Raw genomic sequence first — 20,747 nt, 5'->3', positions numbered from 1 at the left:
TGATTAAATTGAATTAAATTATTTAAAAAAATATACGAAAAAAAATATTTAGATAACATATTTAATTATTTTACTTTATTTAATTTTTCACTATATTATTTTACTGTATTTTTTACGACATTTTTTACTACATTTTAATTATTATATTTCTTTACTGTATTTTTTTACTATTTTTTTACTTTATTTTTTACTAAATTTTGTTACAATTTTTCTTTACATTTTAAATTAGTCGAGAAAATAAAAATAAGAAACAGAATTTTCACTATATTATTTAAATATTTATAATAAAAATTCATGTATATAAAATATATCATTTGCCGTTATGGGAACATTTTAGCATTTAATATCTTCTGTTAAAAATTAACTACCAAGATATAAGTTTTATTTTATAAAAAAAAATCCAAAATTCAAAATAAATGTTTAATAAACAGTAGATTCAGCATTTTTAGAAAATTTAAATTTTAAACACTAAAATTTGTGTGTACACTCATACATATATTTTGAGATGGCCAGGCCATGAAATTCGATATCTGCTTAACTAGAATTTATGCATCGCGCATTAATTTCAGATATGCAAATTTCCCTATCTTTTGTGGAAATTGCATTATCAATTCTCGTTAGAAACTTAAAAACAATTATTTAAATTTTCAATGGAAAGCAGAAAAGAAAAATTTAAGTCCCCAGCGAAAAAAATTTTGCATAATAATTTATGCAAAAACAATTTTTGCAAAAATTTACCATGCAAAGTATTTTTTACAAAAAAGCAAAAATCAATTGAAATTAGAATTTGTAAAATTAATTCCGCAAAATTTACTCTGTAAAGTTTTTTTTCCAAAAATATTGAAATAGATTTTTAAAAAAATATTTTTCACCAAAATATTTTTCTGAACTTTACTCTGCAAAGGATTTTTTTACAAAAAATTGAAATTGAATTTGAAAAAAAAATATTTGACATATTTAATAAGCAAACATATTTTTGAAAAATTTACTCTGCAAAGTATTTTTTAACAAAAAAATTGAAACAGATTTTGTAAAAATATTTTTGGCATCTTTAATACAAAAAATTCCATTGAAATTGATTTTTTTCAAAATATTTCATAAAACCTAATGAAAAATTTTTGTCATTTCTTTTTTATTTATTGATTTATTTTTTAAATAGGCCTTTAATTACAAAACTTTCTTATATTATTTTTTTATTTATTTATCAAACAGAAAAAAGCCTTTAAATCTAAAAAAAAGTTTTTTTCTCTATTTATTTATTTAGTACATTATAAAAACTTTTTCACTTTTTTTTTCCTAAAACTATTTACATTTCACTTTATTATTTATTAATGACATAATTTATAGAGCCTTGTAATTTCTTTAAATAAAAGATAAATTCTGTCTGTTTATTAAATAAATAAAGTAAAAATTAAATTTACTTAAATTTTTTCTATTTATCAGGCCAAACAGTAAGAACTTCGGTTTTTTTTTATTATTTTTACGCCCTTTACTACAAAATAAATAAATAATAACAATTATTAATTAATGTAAATAATAATTTTTAATAATCACTATATTTGTTATCATTATTTTTTTTTTTAAATGAAAAATAAAAAAATATTTTCAAATTGTATGGAAAAAAAATTTTCTTTTTTCATATGTGAGAGAAAAGTTTTAAAACAACCTGACGAAGTAAAATTTTACGAAAAAAATAAATACGCACACACACACACACACACACAAAGACGTAAAAATACACTGAATTATTGCAGCAATAAAAAGTCGTGAGGCAGTAAAACTTCAAACAATGTAATTTTCCGAAGAGTTTCTTTGAATCCTTCTATATCTTCAGTTAACTAAGTTTATAGATATCGTATCAGACAATGCTTTTTAGTGAGAGGTAAGAGGCAATTTAAAAATTCATCTTGACTGTAAAACCTGCTTAGTAAAAGTGCTAGTATAGAGTCGATCTACGAGGGGGTAAAAAAGAAATTTTCTCTGCGAAAATATGAGTGAACCAACATAATAAAGACTCTTTATATCTTCTTTTTCAAAGATTGTGTACACTATATATCTTGTTCGCAATTCTCTCAAGAGAAAAAAAATGTATTCTATTGTTTAAACAGAAATTTTACAAATTTAATCTAAAACTATTTGTTTTATTGTTTATTTATTTATTCGCTTCAAAATTATTGAAAAAATATTTAAATTAATTTTTTAAAAAGTTTGAAAATAAAAAAATGTTAAATTACTTAATTCATTTTTCTTTATTATTATTTTTGTTCTATTTTTATTTTATTTATTGTTTCTTCATTATTATTATTTTATTTTTCCTTTTTTATTACTCTTATTTTATTTTCAATTCATCTTTTCTTTATTATTACCTATTTTTATTTTATTTTTATTTAATTTAATTTAATTTTTATTTTGTATTTATTTTATATTTATTTTATATTTATTTTACTTTTATTTTATTTATATTTATTTTTATTTTATTTATTTTTCTTATTTTTATTATATTAATTTTTTTTATTTCTACGCTATTTGAACTTTACTTTCACTTTATTTATTTTCCTCTCATTTATTTTTAATAAATCCAAAATTATCACCACATCCGTGTATAAACTTAAAACAAATTTTATAATCTGATAATTATAAAATTTTTATATTTCATTATTTAACTCTCAAAAATTCAAATCATGATCTCAATTTAAATTCGAATCAGTTGAAGAAAAAAGAAAAAAATATAGAAGAAAATGCTTTATTGGAAGTATTTTTTTTGTTCCTTTTTTTGATTTTCAAAGGTTGATTAAAGTTCTCTCTCCCACGGATAAAGATTGTATGGGGAAAAGTGCAGGAAACATCAGATAACGGAATTGACCTACATGTGGACATATCAGAGAAGAGGTGAGAAGGAAAAAAAATTTTTTTCTTTTTCTTTTTTTTTCTTTTACAACTTTCTTATCTAAACTTTTGATCTTTGGACTTTTTATCGCAGTTAATAACATTAAATGCGAGTTAAGAAGTCAATATAAAAAAAAGTCTTATTAAAAAAAAGGGCGGAAAATTAAATAATATTTCTAAAATTTTTAACTTTCAAGATAATTTAATTTTTCAAGTAAAAAAGTAAAATTATTTATTTAAATTTTTGAAGTGGGTTGAATTATTTATTTATTTAAATGTAAAAAGCATGTTGAGTTTTTTTTATTTAGATGTGTGAAATGTGTTCAATTATTTATTGCTAAATATAAAAATAAGAGTTTAAATTAAATGTGAAATTAAATATTATAATTTGGCAATAAATTTGAAAATATAATTTCAATCTCTCTAAATTTATTTCATTTATTTATTCATTTTTATTCAAAAAAATATTTATCGAAAAAAAATCTTCCACCTGAAAATTAGCCTTTTTTTTTGCTAATAATCAGTCGTAATTTTACTGAAAATTATTTTCAACTAAATTCTATAAAGAGAAATTTTCGTTAATTTATTTTAGAGAGAGAATTTCGAATTTCTATACTTATTATAGTTCGTCATGTGAGCATTCAGAAAATAAACGATTAATTCACTTGCAGTGAAATTCAGTTCAAATCAAATAAACTGTCGCTTCGTTCATTTTCAAAATAATTCATGTCTCTCTCACACACTCTGAACGTGTATGGTCGAATTAAATTGCCGTAATTTAAACGTGTTTAATTATACCTACATAATTAAAGTATATTTTAATAGAGCTAAATATGGCACACACACGACACAATAATTCTCTATCGTGAATTTCTCTCTTTGCCTTTGAAATTTTCATATAGAAATATGTATTTTGTAAATAAATGTACTTTGAAAGAACTTTTATTGTCATTTATTTCAACAAAGCAAAAAAATGTTTAAAAAATTAAACATTAAAAAATTTCAAATTTTTTTAATTTACAAATTAAAAAGTTAAAAAAGGGGAAACGAAAAATAAAATGATCAAATGGAATCGAAAGAAAGTGAACAAGAAAAGAAAAAAGAAAATAAATAAAAGAAGAACAGAAATAAATAGAAATAAAATAAAAGAAATTGAAAGAAAAAGAAAGGAAGGAAATAAAAAAAAGAACAGAAATAAATAGAAATAAAAAGAAGGAAAATAAATAAACAGAAAAAGAGGAAATAGAAAGAAAGAAAGAAAGAAAGAAAGGAAATAAATAAAAAGAAAGAACAGAAATAAATAGAAACAAAAAGAAGGAAAAGAAATAAAAAGAAAGAGAAGAAATAGAAAGAAAGAGAGGAAATAAAAAAATAGAAATAAAATGAAAGGAAAGAAATAGAAAGAAAAAGAAAGAAAAGAAATAAAATGGAAGAAAAAAACATAAATAAATAGAAAGAAAATGAAAGGAAAGAAAAAGAAAGAAAAGAAATAGAAATAAAGAAAAAGAAAGAAAAAGAAAGAAAGGAAACAAAAGAAGAACAGAAATAAATAGAAATAAAATAAAAGAAAAAGAAAGAAAAGAAAGAAGAAGAAAGAAAGGAAATAAAAAGAAGGGAAAGAAATAAAAAGAAAGAGAAGAAATAGAAATAAAGAAAGTAAATAAAAAAAGATCATAAAAAATAGAAGGAAAATGAAAGGTAAGCAATAGAAAGAAAAAGAAAGGAAAGAAAAAGAAAGAAAGAACAGAAATAAATAGAAAAAGAAAGAAAAAAACAATAAAAAGAAAAAAGAATGTAAAAAAACTCTATTAAAAAAGTGTACATTAATAATTAGTTGAACGTGAATTGTTCTAATTACGTGACCCTGGGACATTATGCGAACAGGAATGATAGGAGCAAGCCGGTGGGATCAGTAAATTAATGGTGTTAACACGTCCTGTGAGGCTAGTCGACGCTAATGAAATAATTACGCATTCGTGATCTGCGGAGAATGTAATTGTCGAATACGCAAATAAGTCATTCAGATTCCATTAGAAGTAAGAATTTACTTTTATTTATTATTACTTCTTTCTTTAATTTTATTTTTAAATTGTTTATTTATATAAAAAAATATATTAATTTACATAAGTGAAAAATTTCTTGTCTAAAAATTCCTAGTGTCATCTGAAAGTACTATTCTTCCCCTTTAAAAAATCTTTTGAAACTTAAAAAAAACTTTATTTGGCTCTGAGATATTGTCATTTGAAGTTTTTAAAGCGTACTTAGTCAGAATTAAGAAATTCAAAATGGCGGATCCAACATGGCGGGCGAATTTTTCAAAAATTGACGAATTTACTTGAAACTTGTTACTCGGGGGTTTTTGGGGTCACTGATTACGAATCTGGTATCGGATTTTCAAAATTCAAAATACCGGATCTAATAGTCGACTAAAAGTTAAGAAATAGCTTTTTTAGATAAATATTTAATCATTAACTAATTAATTAATTAATTATAATTTATTAATTTATTATATTATATAAATAATAAATAAAAAAATAAAGAGAATAAAATGAAATTATTCACAAACGTAACAGACATTCTCAATGAAAATATAAAAAAATAATAATCCAAACTTAAAAATACCCTGCTTTCTATTTTAAAAAAAGAATAAAATCGCGTGCACACTGTGTGTAAAATAAGAAAATTTCCACAGCGAAAATAAAGCGTCTTAAATCATTTATAGATGTGTGATGATGAAAGATATAACAGTTAAAATTAGCCCCCCTAAAAATAATTTCCACTGTTTTTAAATTATTCTCAAGTGCTTTTTGTATTTGCAAAAATAAACGAAAGCTTTCTCTCTAAAAGATACAAATAAAAAAAAAAAAAAAAAAAAAACTAAAGAAATAAAAAACAAAATTGCCATAACAATATTATAATTTTTTATGGGACAATTTAAAAAGTTTTATAAAATGAAAATATTTTCCTAAAGTAAATGCAGTAGCTACTATAGGTAATAAAGAAAAGATTGTTTATTCTAACAGCCTTCATTTTGATTTTATATTGGTATAACACTTTTCTAAAAACTCCCATGTCGTAAACGTGCAATATTCCCTCGCTCGTAATAGACAATTTTCTTGTTCGCGCATACATACATACATACATACATACATATACAGTAAAAGGGTGAATGTAATACATAAATCTTTACGGAACATTCTAAAACTTGTTCATGGCATTGTAATCAAGTTTCATATAGTTCGAAGGTTAGCCCACTCGATGAACTTGATTTCTCTGGAGTCTAGTGTGGATCTCTATATATACAGTGTTCGCGCAATCACTAGACTTTACTGTTGAAAATTACACTATTCAGAAGCTTCATCAACATATGAAAGCGCACTATCATCAGTATATATATATATATATAGTGATGTCGACTTCGTTATCGTTTTATACCCCACCCTCCTCCCCCCTTCACCCTTTTCCTCACATCCGGTACTATTCACTTCACCTTCCCATTATTATTTCTATATCTTCAATATAAATCGAAACTAATAAAAAACTTTCGATGTATAAAACAAATGCATATTTCTGACATAGTATATGTTATCTAAATTTATAAATTTATTTACTTTATTTCATATTATTTTTCAAATTGATAAAATTGTTTCTCCAATTATCCTTGATAACAAGGTTGTCACAAAAAAATTATTTTTGATTTTCCCTTATTTTAGGGCTCGAACCGTAAAATAATTTGTAACTTTTACAAAATTGAATTTTTTTTCGTGTTTTTAACTAAACATCTTCTATAGATCCATTATTTTTAATAATTTTTCAAAAAGTTCTTCAAGTATTTTCAAATTCATTTGTTTACAATGCAATTTTACAAAATTTCAATTATTCGTAAATTCTTCAATTAAATATACATTAGAAAATAAAAAATTTAAATAATTTCAAAAAAATCCGCAATTAAAGTTTCTCAAAAAAAAAAATTAATTCCATAGAATTGTTAGTCAAAAATATAAAAAATTCAAATTTTCAAAGATTTTAATCTGAAACTTTCTCAAAATTCAATTATTCCTAAAATTTTACGCTCTAATGCTTTTAAAATTCAATTATAATCTAAAATTTTAACTGAAATCCATTTTTAAATCAATGTTTATTATGAGCAAATTCTACTGTAATTTAATTTTTTAAATACCAAAACGTTTCTTGAAATTGAATTCTCATAAACAATTTTATTTATAAATTTTTTAATAACTGAATTCTTTTGACGAATTTTAATAAAATTTTTAAGAATTTTTTCGAGGAATTCGATTAAAATTGTATTAAAAATAATTGAAATTCTGCAATGAGTTTTATTGTTTACGAAAATAATTGAATCCCCGTAAAAATTTTATTATTTATGAAAATAATTAAATAATTGCGAATTTAATTATTTTAAAAAATGCATAATAAAATTCGTTGTAAGAATTCAATTATTTTCATAAATAATACATTTTTCCAAAGGTTTTCAATTATTTTTAATACAATTTTAAATGAATTCCCCAAAAATTGTAATTATTTTCGAAAATTTTTTGCAAGAATCCAATTACATTCCACAAATAATGAAATTCTTCGGTGAAATTCAAAGCATTTTCAAAATGTACTATTTTAGTAAAATTTCTCAAAAGAATTCAATTATTTAAAAAAAATATGTAATAAAATTCGCTTCAAGAATTCAATTATTTTCATAAACAATAAAATTCTTTAGAGGATTTCAATTATTTAAAAAAATATTATTAAAATCCTTCACAAGAATTCAATTATTTTCATAAATAATAATATTCTTCACAGGATCATTTTTATCATTTCAATTCAATTATTATTTTCTAGAATTTTGAACTAAAATTCTTCTTTAAATCAATTATAATTTTTGAAAAAGATCTTTGAGAATTTTCAAATTCATTTGTGAACAATTCAATTTTACGAAATTTCATTGATTATTCGGAAATTCTTCAATTAAATATTTAAAAAATAAAAACTTGAAATAATTTCAAAAAAAATTCAATAAAACTTTTTCAAAAAAACTAATTAAATGTTTTCTTAAAATTGAATTTTCATATAAAGAATTTTATCAACAAATTTTTAAATAATTGAATTTTTTTGACGAATTTTAATAAATTTTTCAAGAATTAAATTTTTTGAGGAATTCGATTAAAATTGTATTAAAAATAATTGAAATTCTACGATAAAAAAATAATAATCCACTTAAAAAAAATTTATACTTAAAATTTTAAACAATTAAAAGAATAGAAAGAAAAAAGAAAAGAAATAAAAAATTAATTAAAAAGTAAAAACAAAATAATTGAAAATAAAATGTTGGAGAGAAATAAAATTTTAATAAATAAAGATAAATAAATAAGTATAGGAATAAAATTTTAATAAAGATTTTTCGAAAAATATTAATGAACTCCGGACAATAACATTTGTTATTCCATACCATGCCTCGTTTTTCGTCCAGAGGGCACGGTAATATAAAAATTTACTAAATTCCGCACGCACATCAAGTCTCATATTCATTAATATTTTATTTTCTTAGCTTCCTTCTTTTTGGATCGTTCTCTAAGAAATATACATTAAAATTTATTATTCTCTTCCCTCAACACTTTATTTAATTTTTTAAAACCAAACCTACATGAATTTTATTAAAAAATTATATTATACACGTCAACTTACTCAGTTTCACAAATTTTTTATTTCTAGGTGTTTTATCTTTATTTTCTTTTAAATAGAGATCGAGAGAAATTACTAAATCATAAATAAATACATATCACTTATTATTTTTTTAGTTTATTTCAGTTTATTTTTTAATTTAAGAAACAAATCTTTTTTTAATTAACACTTCTTTATTTATTTCCTGCGACTAAAACATTACTATGTAGTATATTAAATTATATATTTATATTATAAATATAAATCTATATTTTTTTAAAATAAAAAAAAGGGACTTGAATATTGATATGTTTATAGTGCAATAATTATTTTCGTATGTACATAAAGAATAATAGAAATAAAGATATAAATAAAAAAAAATATTCTAAATAAAGAATAGAGACATGAATGAATATAAATATAAAAAGAGAAATATAAAATATAATTTCCGACCTTGATGAATTTATAATAAACCGAGGGATTTTTTTTACATTCAACTTTCACTCCTGACAGACTTTAGCAGTAATAAAATTTATAGACAAAAAGTTGCGTCGACTAATTATATGAATTTATTTTAATAATAAATAACACTTCAATAAATAATTTAATTTAATTTAATTCAATTCAATTTTATTTTTATTTTATTCATTTTATTTATTTTATTTATTTATGGGGCAATTCAAAAAATACGTAACGCTTTCAGGGGGGCAGAATTTCCAAAAATAATTACTAAATTAATTAGTACAATTTTTCTCACTAAAGTTTAAAGGAAAAATTTTAAATGAAGCAAAAAAATAAAAAAAAACTTTGTAAAAAAAAGAAAAGAAACTACTTTGTGTCTTGTCTACCCTTTCACATTTCAATACAGATACTACTGACGCGTGAGTTCCGGTAAACAAATTAAAACTTCGTTTTCCTTTCTCATCTACTTCCCTCGCGGATCGAATTTAACTTTGCGAAATCAACAACCATTTTTCATCGAGCGAAAACAAAACCGACAAAAAAAAATGCCAAACAAATTCTTGTTAACGAAACAAAAAATATTTATATCGACACTCGAGCAAAATTTAATTCATCAAAGTAAAAAAAAATAATAATAATGAAATAATAAAATAACATAAAAAATAATAATAATAATAATAAAAATATTAATAATAATAATAATAATAATAATACCGTAAGTGAGGCTAAATTCGCTCAATTTTTCAATTCTTTTTTAAATAACTTCGGGAAACGATGAAAATAAACATTGGCACTGAAAATATATAATCTTTAACCCTTTATCTTTCCTATTACTGCATAAAGAAATTGAAATATGTTGCAGAAAATTATTTATAAGCCGTTTTTTTGTGAGCGAATTTACTTTTAAATGATGGGTAAATTCGCTCACCATTATTATTCTGGCAAAATATATTATAATCTGCAAAAATGAAACTAAATATTCTTTAGAATCAATAAAGAAAAAAATTAAGAACAATATTCAAAGTTATTGGAATAAATATTTAATATTGTTTTATCAATAAGTAATTAGATTCAATCATTCAATCAAACGTACTCATAACCATAAAAAAACAAGGTTAAGTTTGACAGTTTAGTGCTTAAACCGTTTTAAATCGTTTAATTTTCAGTTATAAGAGTACTATTATTTCAAAAAATCGAATTATAAATTAAAGTAATTAACATACTTAAAATATCCAGGCCCAAACATCTTTTTTGTAGACTTATTTCCTGAGCGAATTTACACAACAAATTTGAATTTTTTTTTTTTAATTGATTTTTTGCAGAATCTGTTTATTGCTTTAATTTTTGTGCTTTATGAATATCATGTTGGAGATACAGGAAATGTAATGTTCAGAAGTATTCAACTTAAAAATTTTGAAGTAAAGCTTTATTTCCTACTTTTTCATACTACTTGTTCAATATGAAAATTATTCACTTGTGTTTTAAATATAATTTCTACTGAAAGTTACCAATGAATTTGCTGCAAATAAATTTTAAATTAAAGTTTACCATTTATATTAACCAAAACAATTGTAAATCTTAAATATTTCTGTCTAAAAAGTATGTTAATCGAATTTTAAAAAATAGACATCGGATGAGCGAATTTACCCTACATGAGCGAATTTAGCCTCACTTACGGTACCTAATATAATATACAAATATAATATACAACAATTTAATAATAAAAAATGATAAATAATTTTTATGAATTTCCTCTCTACTTCTCATTTATTTTACTCATAAAAGTTAATTAATTATATCAGGAAAAATTTTTTACCACATTTACGAAATTTCACTTATTTCAAGAATTTTAATTATAAAAGAGACAATATATTTTTCTATATAATTAGCAGAAGACTATTCTTCTTCGTTTTATAAAAATACTTTATAAAAATTCCTGGCAAGAAAAATTTTTCACACATTTTCACAAAAAAATATTTCTAGCAGAAACAAAAAAAAAAGAAAAAATAACGCAATATGGAATGAAACATGAAAGAATAAAGGAACGAAAAAAAAAGAAAAAAAAATGAAAGCTCTAGTTGTTGACAAGAAAATAATTGAAATTCGTGTCGACTTTCTAAATGAAATGAGGAAAAAAAAATGTCAAAAAAAAAATAATTATATCAGAGAGTTTCAATTAGACCATTTGAAAGATATGTACATTCATATTTAGACTTGAAATATTTCACAAAAATATTTATACTCGAAATATTTTAGGAAATATGATAAATGTAAAATATAAAATAAGTAAAGATAGTAGAAATAAAAATTATTTTATTTAAAAAGAATTTTATAAAATTTATTATTTAAAAAAGAATTTTTTAATGTTTATTATTTAAAAAAGAATTTATTTAATTCAATTATAAATTAATCGTTGATTTTAAATCATAAGAAATTCACTTTTAAATTCGAAACAAACGTGAAATTTTTCAACGTCTCTTTCAGTTTAAATTTTCTTCATGTTTTGAACGTTCAAATATTTTTTTACTTCTTTTAATTTTTACTTTTTTGTTCAGAAATAATTTTAAAAAAAAAATTAATTCTCAACTAATTAAATATTAAATTTTAATTATTTTCCATTTTTTTGACAGAGTTAATTTTGAAAATATTTAAGCAGAAGGAAAATTTTCTTTATTTGAGTTCCGAACTTTAGGAAAATTAAATTAAACGAAAACAGAATGTATCTTTGAATTAAATGTATTATTTCAAGCAAATAATATTTTCACATTAAAGCAGTAAATATTTTTTATATAATACGATTGTAAACTGACTTTAATTACTTTTTACTTTCATTTTTCCAGATTTTTATCTTTACAAAATTAATTTTTATAAATTATTTATTTTTAGTTTCATTTTTATTTATACTTTCACTTTGATAGATTTTCGTTTTTACTTTCATTTTCGTTTTCACTTTGCCCAATTTAATTCAAATTAATTTAATTAAAATAAACTTTGATAGACTTTCGTTTTCACTTTGACAAATTTAATTCAAATAAACTTCGATAGATTTTCGTTTTCACTTTCATTTTCGTTTTCACTTTGCCAAATTTAATTTAAATTAATTTAATTAAAATAAAAGTGATAGTGAAAATAAGGGAAAAGTAAAAATGAAAGTGAGAGCAAAAAAGCAAGAAAGTAAAAAATAAAAGTGAGAGTGAAAGTAAAAGAGAAAGTAAAAATGAAAGAGAAAGTTAAAATGAAAGTCAGAGTATAAAAATAAAATTATCTAATCGACCCCTAGTTCAATAAAAAAATATTCGATCCTAACTTTCGAATTGAGAGGAAAATCGAAACCACAGGTCAAAAATCAAACACGACCTTAAAATTAAGGTCAAAAAGTCTAAATGTCAAAAATTTATTCCACTAAAAAGCAAAACTAAGTAATTTTTTTATTTTTAATAAATTCCTGTCAAAAAGAGAGCATAACTTCAAAAATCAGGTCAAGAGGGGGAAAATAACATTCCACTTTAGGTCAAAGGTGATTTTAAAAGTTGTTTCGAAAGTTATTTTATGAATGGAGAAATAAAAATACTTCCTCTATATGTGAAAGCAATATAATAAAATCAATATAGATACTGAATGAAGAGGATAAAATAGAAAAAAAAAAATTTTTTTCATTTCATCCAATTTCAAAAAAGAAAATATTAATTTTCTGAAACTTACGGTTTTGTAGAACATACAAGCTTGTCTGTCCTCGTCCTCTCCCGTTGGACAGTCTATGAAACCGTCACAAAGTACATGATCATCGATACATCGATATCTTCCCATTCGATCTGGCGTTGGACACGCGAATCGCTCCATTCCGTCCTCAGATGCTGGACATTCTAAAATTATAATAAAATTCATGCGTGAATCAATTTTTATTTCATGATAAAAATATTTAAAATGTATTTTAAAACATTTTTTTATTAAAAAAAATTTTTTAATTTTTAAAAATTTGTACATTTAAAATGTTTTTACTCTCTAAGTTTGAATTAGTAAAAAAATTATTATTTATTTGTTAGTAGATTTATTAAAATTTACTTTAAACATTTATTTTAAACATTTTTAATATTCAAATATTTAGAGAGTAAAAAATTTTTTTTTTTAATTTCTTCTTCGATTTCGTTTTTTAATTTAATTTTACCAATTATACCACCAATTACGAAATGTAAGAAAAATTTAAAATCACAATATTGTGATTTTTTTCTTTTACAATTATTATTTAATTCTTAAAAATCAGATTTACCTTTTAATCAGTGAAATGACAATTTTCTTCCTTTATTTTCTTTCTTTTTTTTTTTTGCAAATTTTCGTCTTTGAAAATTCGGATCTCTTATTGTAAGAAACAAAGAGAAAAATTAAACTGCCTTGTTAATAAAATACTTTCATTGGTTAATTTTAGTTAAATAAAAAAAATTCGATTTTGGCCTCAAATAAAAAAAACAAGTTTTTTACAAAAAAATATTTTCTACTCGATTTAAGGACTTTGAGTCAGTCTCAGCTCTCAGGATTTTGAAATTAATTTTTTTAATTAATTAATTAATTTTCTTATATTTTCTGAAAGTGGTATATATAAAAAATATTCCCTGGAAATTTCAAGTAATTTTCTAAAGAAAAACTCATTTAAAATGTTCATTTTTTCTTGCCGCTATGACTGACCCCAATCCCTTAAAGAAATTTTTTGTTCCCTCAACAAAACTACCATATTTTATAATACAAATAAAAAAAATATTTAAGTAATAATACAAATATTATAAAATAATACAAAATTACTTTATTTATTTATGAATTTATTTATTTATTAATTAATTAATTTATTTATAAACGGGATTTTATTTACTTAATAATAAATAAAAAGCATTGGAAACAATTTAATTCGAAATAGTTTAAAGATAATGATGATGAACTTTTGCGCTTCGTTATAAGTAATGTCAAAAGGTAATGGTGTAATAATTCTATTCTTTTAAATTAATAACCTCAGGCGGATTATAAAGCAAACAAGGTTGAGTCGCGCTAATTAAATTCGTCGTCGAGCGTTTTATTTCAGCACTCACCTTAAAAGCAAAAGTGGAACCGTAAAACAGAAAAAAGAATGACGATGGGTCGCTCAAAAGGAACAAAAAAAATTGCCTCTCCCTTCTTTAAACTGCGAATGTAAAAATCAAGAAAGAAAAAGAAAAAAAAACAAAATCTTTTCCAGTATTTTACTTAAAATCATCTTTTTTACAATCTTCTTTTTTATTATTATTATTATTTTTAAAAAAAACACAAAAGAGAATAAAAATACCTTTTTTTTATAAATTCTTTTGAAATTTTGAAATAATTGTAAAATATTTTTCTCTTGAAATCAACGGAAAGAACAAGTACATATTTTTCAGCGCATAGCTATTTATTTCCCCTTGGGGGAAAAAAAAGACGTTTCTTTTTCTCTTTCAATTTCAAACTATGTATATACCTTTTTGACTCGCAAATAATTGTTTAACCTTTCCACCAAAATGAGAAGGTAATTATATTTCCATTTACTAAAACCGGTAATTAATGAAAGCTTTCATTGCTTAATAAATCAAATATGTTTATTAAAGTGCAAACATTTTCTAATTGACACAACAGAAACTTGCTGTAGAAAATTAACTAAGAAAAAATTAGATAAATTAAATAAATTAAATAAATTAACTAAGAATATTACTTTTACTCTAAAATTATTGTTTTGTAAAAAAAAAAATTAATTCTTAAAAAATCACTGCAAAAAACCGTTTTTTTTTATTTAGACGAACATTTTTTTTATACAATTTAGTCCAAATATTTTCTCCTTTCAATTCAAATAATTGTTTATAATTTTATTATTTTTTACACTCAACTTAAAATACTTGTTATTAATTTTTATTTAATTATTAGCGTGTGGATATAAAACTTAATTAACAAATAAACAAATTTTGAAAAAATATAATTATCAAAATGAAGCAAATTTGAAAAAAGCATTATTGTAAAATTCACGTTCGTTGTTTTACTCTAATTAACTATAATTTAAATAACAAACAAAAGAATTTTTTCCAAACAAAAAAGAAGCCACGTTTCTAAAAATGTAATAAATGGAACAATTTTGAAAAAACTGATTATTATGTAAAACGCATATTTTTCGCTACAGTTCCTACTTTCTATTAATATAAAAATTAATTAAGCCAACAAAAGAATTATTTTCAAATAATAAACAAAATTTCAAAGAATATAAAACGAAAATATAAACAAGTTTTTTTAACATGAAATTTATATTTACAATTTTTTTTTTCCAAAAATAAATACGCAATAATGGCGCTAATTTTTAATGAACAAAAGAGAAAAATAGAAATGGAAAAATTGAAGCAATTTGCATATTTCCAAAAAAAAAAATTCACTTGATTTTATGCACTTGTTACTAAATATGAATAGTATCGATTTCGACAAACAAGTTCATCCGCAACGCGAATTCAACAAACATGCACTAATTGCAGAATATTTCCCAGCAATATCAAGGTTTAATTTTTGGTTGATGGGCAAGTTGAACTTTATAGAATCCAATTACAACGAATGATGTGTAAATAGAGTGAAGGAGAATCTGTACAACCAATACACCTATTTAATGTATTGCGTTTATATAATCAACAGGTGGTATAAAAGGATTTTATGTTTCAGTTATAAAGCCATCTATATATGTTACAAATTTTTAAAGTTAAACAGACATTTAGTTTCAAACAAAAAGAGAAAAAAAATAATAATAATATCATCACCGCAACAAGTTGACCTTGCTTTAGGCAAAAAAAAAGGGTCGGAGAACATTCTTACAATCGTATCCAGAAAAAAAGATCTAAAAGGGTCTTTTTATTATTCCATCAAGATTTTAATTCAAACCTTTCTCTCTTTTTCTCTCTCTTTCTCCCTTTTGCTTCCTTTTCTCTCTCCCTTTCTAAAAATTGAAATTTTTCACTCGAAACCAATTTTTTTTTAGATTCAATTAATTTTATCACAGTTTTTCTAAGGATATCAAATTGAGATATCAAATCAAAATTGTTCGCAACACTTTTGATTCGTTTTTTGTCTCAATTTGACATCCTTAGAAAAAAACTGCGACTTTAAGAATAAAATACATAGGAAATATTTTATTAAATAGGCGCCAAGATTAGATTAATTTTTTTAATTTACTATTTCTTAATCAATTCTTTTTTCCAGTAGTAGAAGTATTTTTGAGTCAGACTGTACATTCTCATTTATTTTTTTACTCCTTTTTGAATTATATTTTATTATTTCCTTGACCAATACTATTTTTCAGTAGTAGAAGTAATATTTAGTCAGACATACACTTCGAGATTTTTGCAAATTGTCTCTGTCTAAGTAGTAAAGATCAATATATGAGTCAGACAAACGTTCTTCGACTTTGAGTTAATTAATATTTTTTCCAACTAAGAAATATTCTCTTGATAGAAGCACTCAAAGTCGAAAAACGTTCGTCTGACTCTTATAATTGATCTTTACTACTTACACACAAAATTGTTGCAAAAAATCGAAATTGTCTGACTCAATATTATTTCTACTACTGAAAGGAACATTTGCCGAGATTTAACGACTGACTGTAATTGACCTTTACTACTGTGATTAAAATTTGGAGAATTAGAGGCAAGTCTGACTAAAATGCTTCATTACTACTCATTTTATTAGTAGAAAAAAAGTCTGACTAAAATAATCTGTTACTACTCAGAGAAATATTTCAAGTCAAAGAACGTTTGTCTGACTCATATATTGATCTTTACTATACTTAGACAGAGAATTGGCAAAACGTTGAAAGTATATGTCTGACTCAATATTATTTCTACTACTGAAAAATAGTATTGGTCAAGAAAATGGTAAAATAAAATAAAAAATATTAAGAAAAACAAATAAAAATAGTAGTTGAAAAACGTACGTCTGACCGTATATTGACCTCGACTACTTGCACTATTATAATAATAATATAATAAAAAACTACTTGCACTCAAATTTAAAAAAAAAAATCAAAAATGTATGTCTGACTTAGTATTGTTTCTACTACTTGCAGAAAAAATACCTAAAATTAAAGTAAAAATATTCTGTCTGACTGTAACTGTCTTTTACTACTGACAATCGTGGTAACAAGAATTAAAAAAGTCTGACTATAAAGTTATATTACTACTGCTAACGTTCATAAACAAATATATGATATTTGTCATATATACATGACACATATCATATTTTGTCTGACCAATACTGACTGTAACTACTTAAACACAAATTCTCATAAGTCAGAAAACTAACGTCTGACTCATACTTTCCAGAACTACTGAATTTAAAATATTGCATACAGATTTAAACTACAAAAATTGAAACTGCTTTAAATAATCTGTCTGACTAGAAATTTCCTTTACTACTAAAACGAAAAATCAACGAAATTAACGATAAATTCATCAAGACGAAGTGTTACTAGCAAAAATAAATTATAAACAGGTCGAAAATTATGACTAATTCAAAATAACTTGTACTACTGAAAAAATTCTAAATTGTTAAAAAAAAATATAAATTTTACTAGAATTTACATAGTTTTGTCTGACATAAAACAGTTTTTTTTTATAACTAAAACGAAATTTCAATGAAATCGTAAATTATCTTGTCTGAGACAGGTTGACCTTTTACTACTTAGAAAAATCTTGTATAAAAATATTGAAAGATGTCTGACATAAACTTGCTTGTACTACTGCTTACTAATTTTTTATTTTTCTAACTTAATCTCTATTTTTTAATACATGAATTTAAAAAAAAAAAATTTGATTTAATATTATAACAATTTAACAGTTATTCTAAGGATATCGAATTGAGACCAAAAAACGCATCAAAATTATTACAACGAAACGATCTGATAGGTTTTCTGTCTCAATTTGATATCCTTAAAAAAACTGTGTTGTTTGAATTAATTAATTCAATATTGTAATTTAATTTATTATAATTTTTATAACTTAATTTAATATAATTTAATTTTAATTTTTCAAACGAAGCTTAACATTATAAAAGATACATCAAACTCGACATTCTACATTAATAAAAAATGTACGTCTGACTCAATATTATACTTCTACTAGCGAGAGGAAAAATGCCAAGGTTTCAAATGCAAAAAAAATTAACTATTTAAAATATTCGGTCTGACTGCAACTGTCTTTTCGCTCTAAAACTTTCTTTGCTTCACCTTAAAAACTTTTAAATCAACACGAATTTTAAAACAAGGTCTTCAATTTTTCTTCTATTTCTATAATAACAATAATAATTTCCATTTTACAGAATATTCAATTTCTTCTAAATTATTTAATTCTCGAAGAACTCTTTTAAAATTATTATTTCTAAATAATTTGACGAATAACTTTCCATAAAAATATTTTTAAAGCAAATGAATTTTAGAAGAGTTCCAGTTGTCAATTTTTATAAATAATTGAATGTCAAAAAGTTTTAAACGAAATCTTTTGTTATCAATCAATCTTTTGCGTCCGAGAAACGTTGGAGTAAAGTAATTTAAAAAAAATTAATTGTCTGAATATTTTCGTTTATTCTCCTTCTTGTATAATTGAAATGTTTAAAAATTTTAATTCCCTTGAAAAAATAATAAAAGTGATTAAATATTTTGTTCTTAAAATGTAAAATAACGAAAAAGAAATTGTAAAACAAAAAAATTTCATTTTCTTCCAAGTGTAAAAAATCTCTATTAAATAGTACAACGGTATTAAACTTAATGTTTAAAAAAACTTAATTGAAGAAATTAAATTTTATAACAATTATTTTAATAAAATATATTTTTTGAAAATTTTCCTATTGTTTTAATACTGACTTAAAAAACCAATTTTTAAAAAAAGTAGGTACTTGAATTTCAAAAGGTTTTAAATTAGAATTTTTGAAAATTTTCCTTTACTTGAAAAAATAATAGTGATTAAATATTTCGTTTTTAAAATAATGAGTTTCTGAATTTTACAATTTGTCCACTTTTGCAAATAGAAAACAAAAAATAAATTCGCTATTGCAAAGATAGTAAGCATTTTGAATTATTTTTAGGTACAATTGATCATTTTCAAAAATTAAAAAACCAAAAAAAAATTTCCTACTGCAAAAAATAGTAATCATTTTTGTTTGGTAATAATTTTTAAAAGAAAAAAATCTCACTATTCTTAATGTTTAGTTAACAAATCAAAATTCCATCTGAGAATCAGGAAATACCAATTTTTTAATTTTTCCAAACAAAACAATTCACTGAAAAATATTCTTCACAAACTAAAATAATAATCTAAATAGTAATATTACTTTTTCATGACAATTTTAAAAACAAAAGTGAAGAGTAATTTTCGTATTCTTTTCAAAAGTACACGCTGCTCTCTACAACTCTGGGAGAAAAAAATGATGTTTTTAAAATGTAGGGAAAAAAAGGAGAAAAAGGTGCTTACGACGGATAAACTGACCTAGATGAACCTTGAAAAAAAAAGCTCTCCTTCTTTTCCCAGGTTGATTTTAACTTTACTTATGTACCGTTTTCTCGAGCTTCCTTATGGTACACGGTTAAAAAGTGTTTTCAGTTCGAAAGCACATCACCCGCTTGAGCCTCGCTCACTCGCTCACTCGCTCTCTCGTTCCTTATATATGGGTCATAATACTTTCAGAAATAACCTTTTAGTAACTTTTTAACATCGACATTTCCACGGAAGCGCTCGCATTATATAAATGTAAAGTCATAAAACTGAATCAACTTATTTCTACAATTGTTCAAACTTTTTTTTAACCATAATTTTATTTTTCCACACTTTTTACAATTTTACCCACATTTAGAAAAACTTTTTTTGTTGCTAACTAATTTTTTATTCATTAAGAATTAAATTAGAAAATGAAATTAAATTAATGAACTTAAATTAATTGAATTAAATTAATGAGCTTAAATTAATGAAATGAAATTAATGAACTTAAATTAATGAAATGAAATGAAATTAAATTTAAAAAAAAATTGTTTCATTTGAAAATAAAAAGAAATTTTCACGCCTCTTGATTTTGTATAAAGCCGAGAGAAAATATCTTTCTGTCAATTCTAAAAAAATCTTTTCTCACAGGAATTGTTTAATTGATTCGTTTAATTTCAAAAGAATTATTTTAAAAATCCATGAATCGACAACTTGTTGAAGTCAAAGAAAACTTGGATTTGATTGAGAGAAAATATTTTATTTCACCGATACAATAATTCTATTGATTTAAGCAAAAAATTTCTCTAATTTAATCAGACAGAAAGAAAATCTCTTTGATAATAATTCAAGCAGAATGTCTATATCAAAGAAATAATTCTTTTCCATCGAAATCAGAGAGAATTTTTGAAATAACAAAATCTGAGTATTGAACTCATGTACTTGTAAAAAAAAAATTATAAAATTCTAAAAATTATAAAAATTATAAAAATTATAAAATATATAAAATTAATAAAATTTAACACTTCTAATTTATAATAGAAAATTAATTCCAAAGAAAAGAAAAATGCAAAAACAAAATATTAATTAAAAAATTTAAATTTAGTTCAACTTTATTAAAAAAAAAAATTTTAAATTAAAAATTTAAATTAAAGAATTTAATAATTTAATCAGAAAATTGGTTAATTTATTTATAATTTTTATTTTTATTTCAATTAAAATAAAATAATAAATAAAACT

General features: G+C 22.4%; 1 protein-coding gene across 1 annotated transcript in view; it reads right to left on the bottom strand.

Annotated features, from left to right (window-relative positions):
* Positions 1–20,747, bottom strand: part of LOC122512796 (myb-like protein P) — a 105,883-nt gene that overhangs the window by 9,164 nt on the left and 75,972 nt on the right. The window contains exon 2 of the mRNA XM_043628863.1: positions 12,724–12,884. Within this exon, the coding sequence (XP_043484798.1) occupies positions 12,724–12,884 (161 nt within the window). The remainder of the gene's footprint in view (positions 1–12,723; positions 12,885–20,747) is intronic.

Source organism: Leptopilina heterotoma, unplaced genomic scaffold, assembly GCF_015476425.1.
Source record: "Leptopilina heterotoma isolate Lh14 unplaced genomic scaffold, ASM1547642v1 Lhet_128, whole genome shotgun sequence".
Classification (NCBI taxonomy): Eukaryota; Metazoa; Arthropoda; class Insecta; order Hymenoptera; family Figitidae; genus Leptopilina; species Leptopilina heterotoma.
The sequence above is the reverse complement of the archived record's forward strand: the minus strand, read 5'-3'. Positions and strand labels throughout refer to the sequence as shown.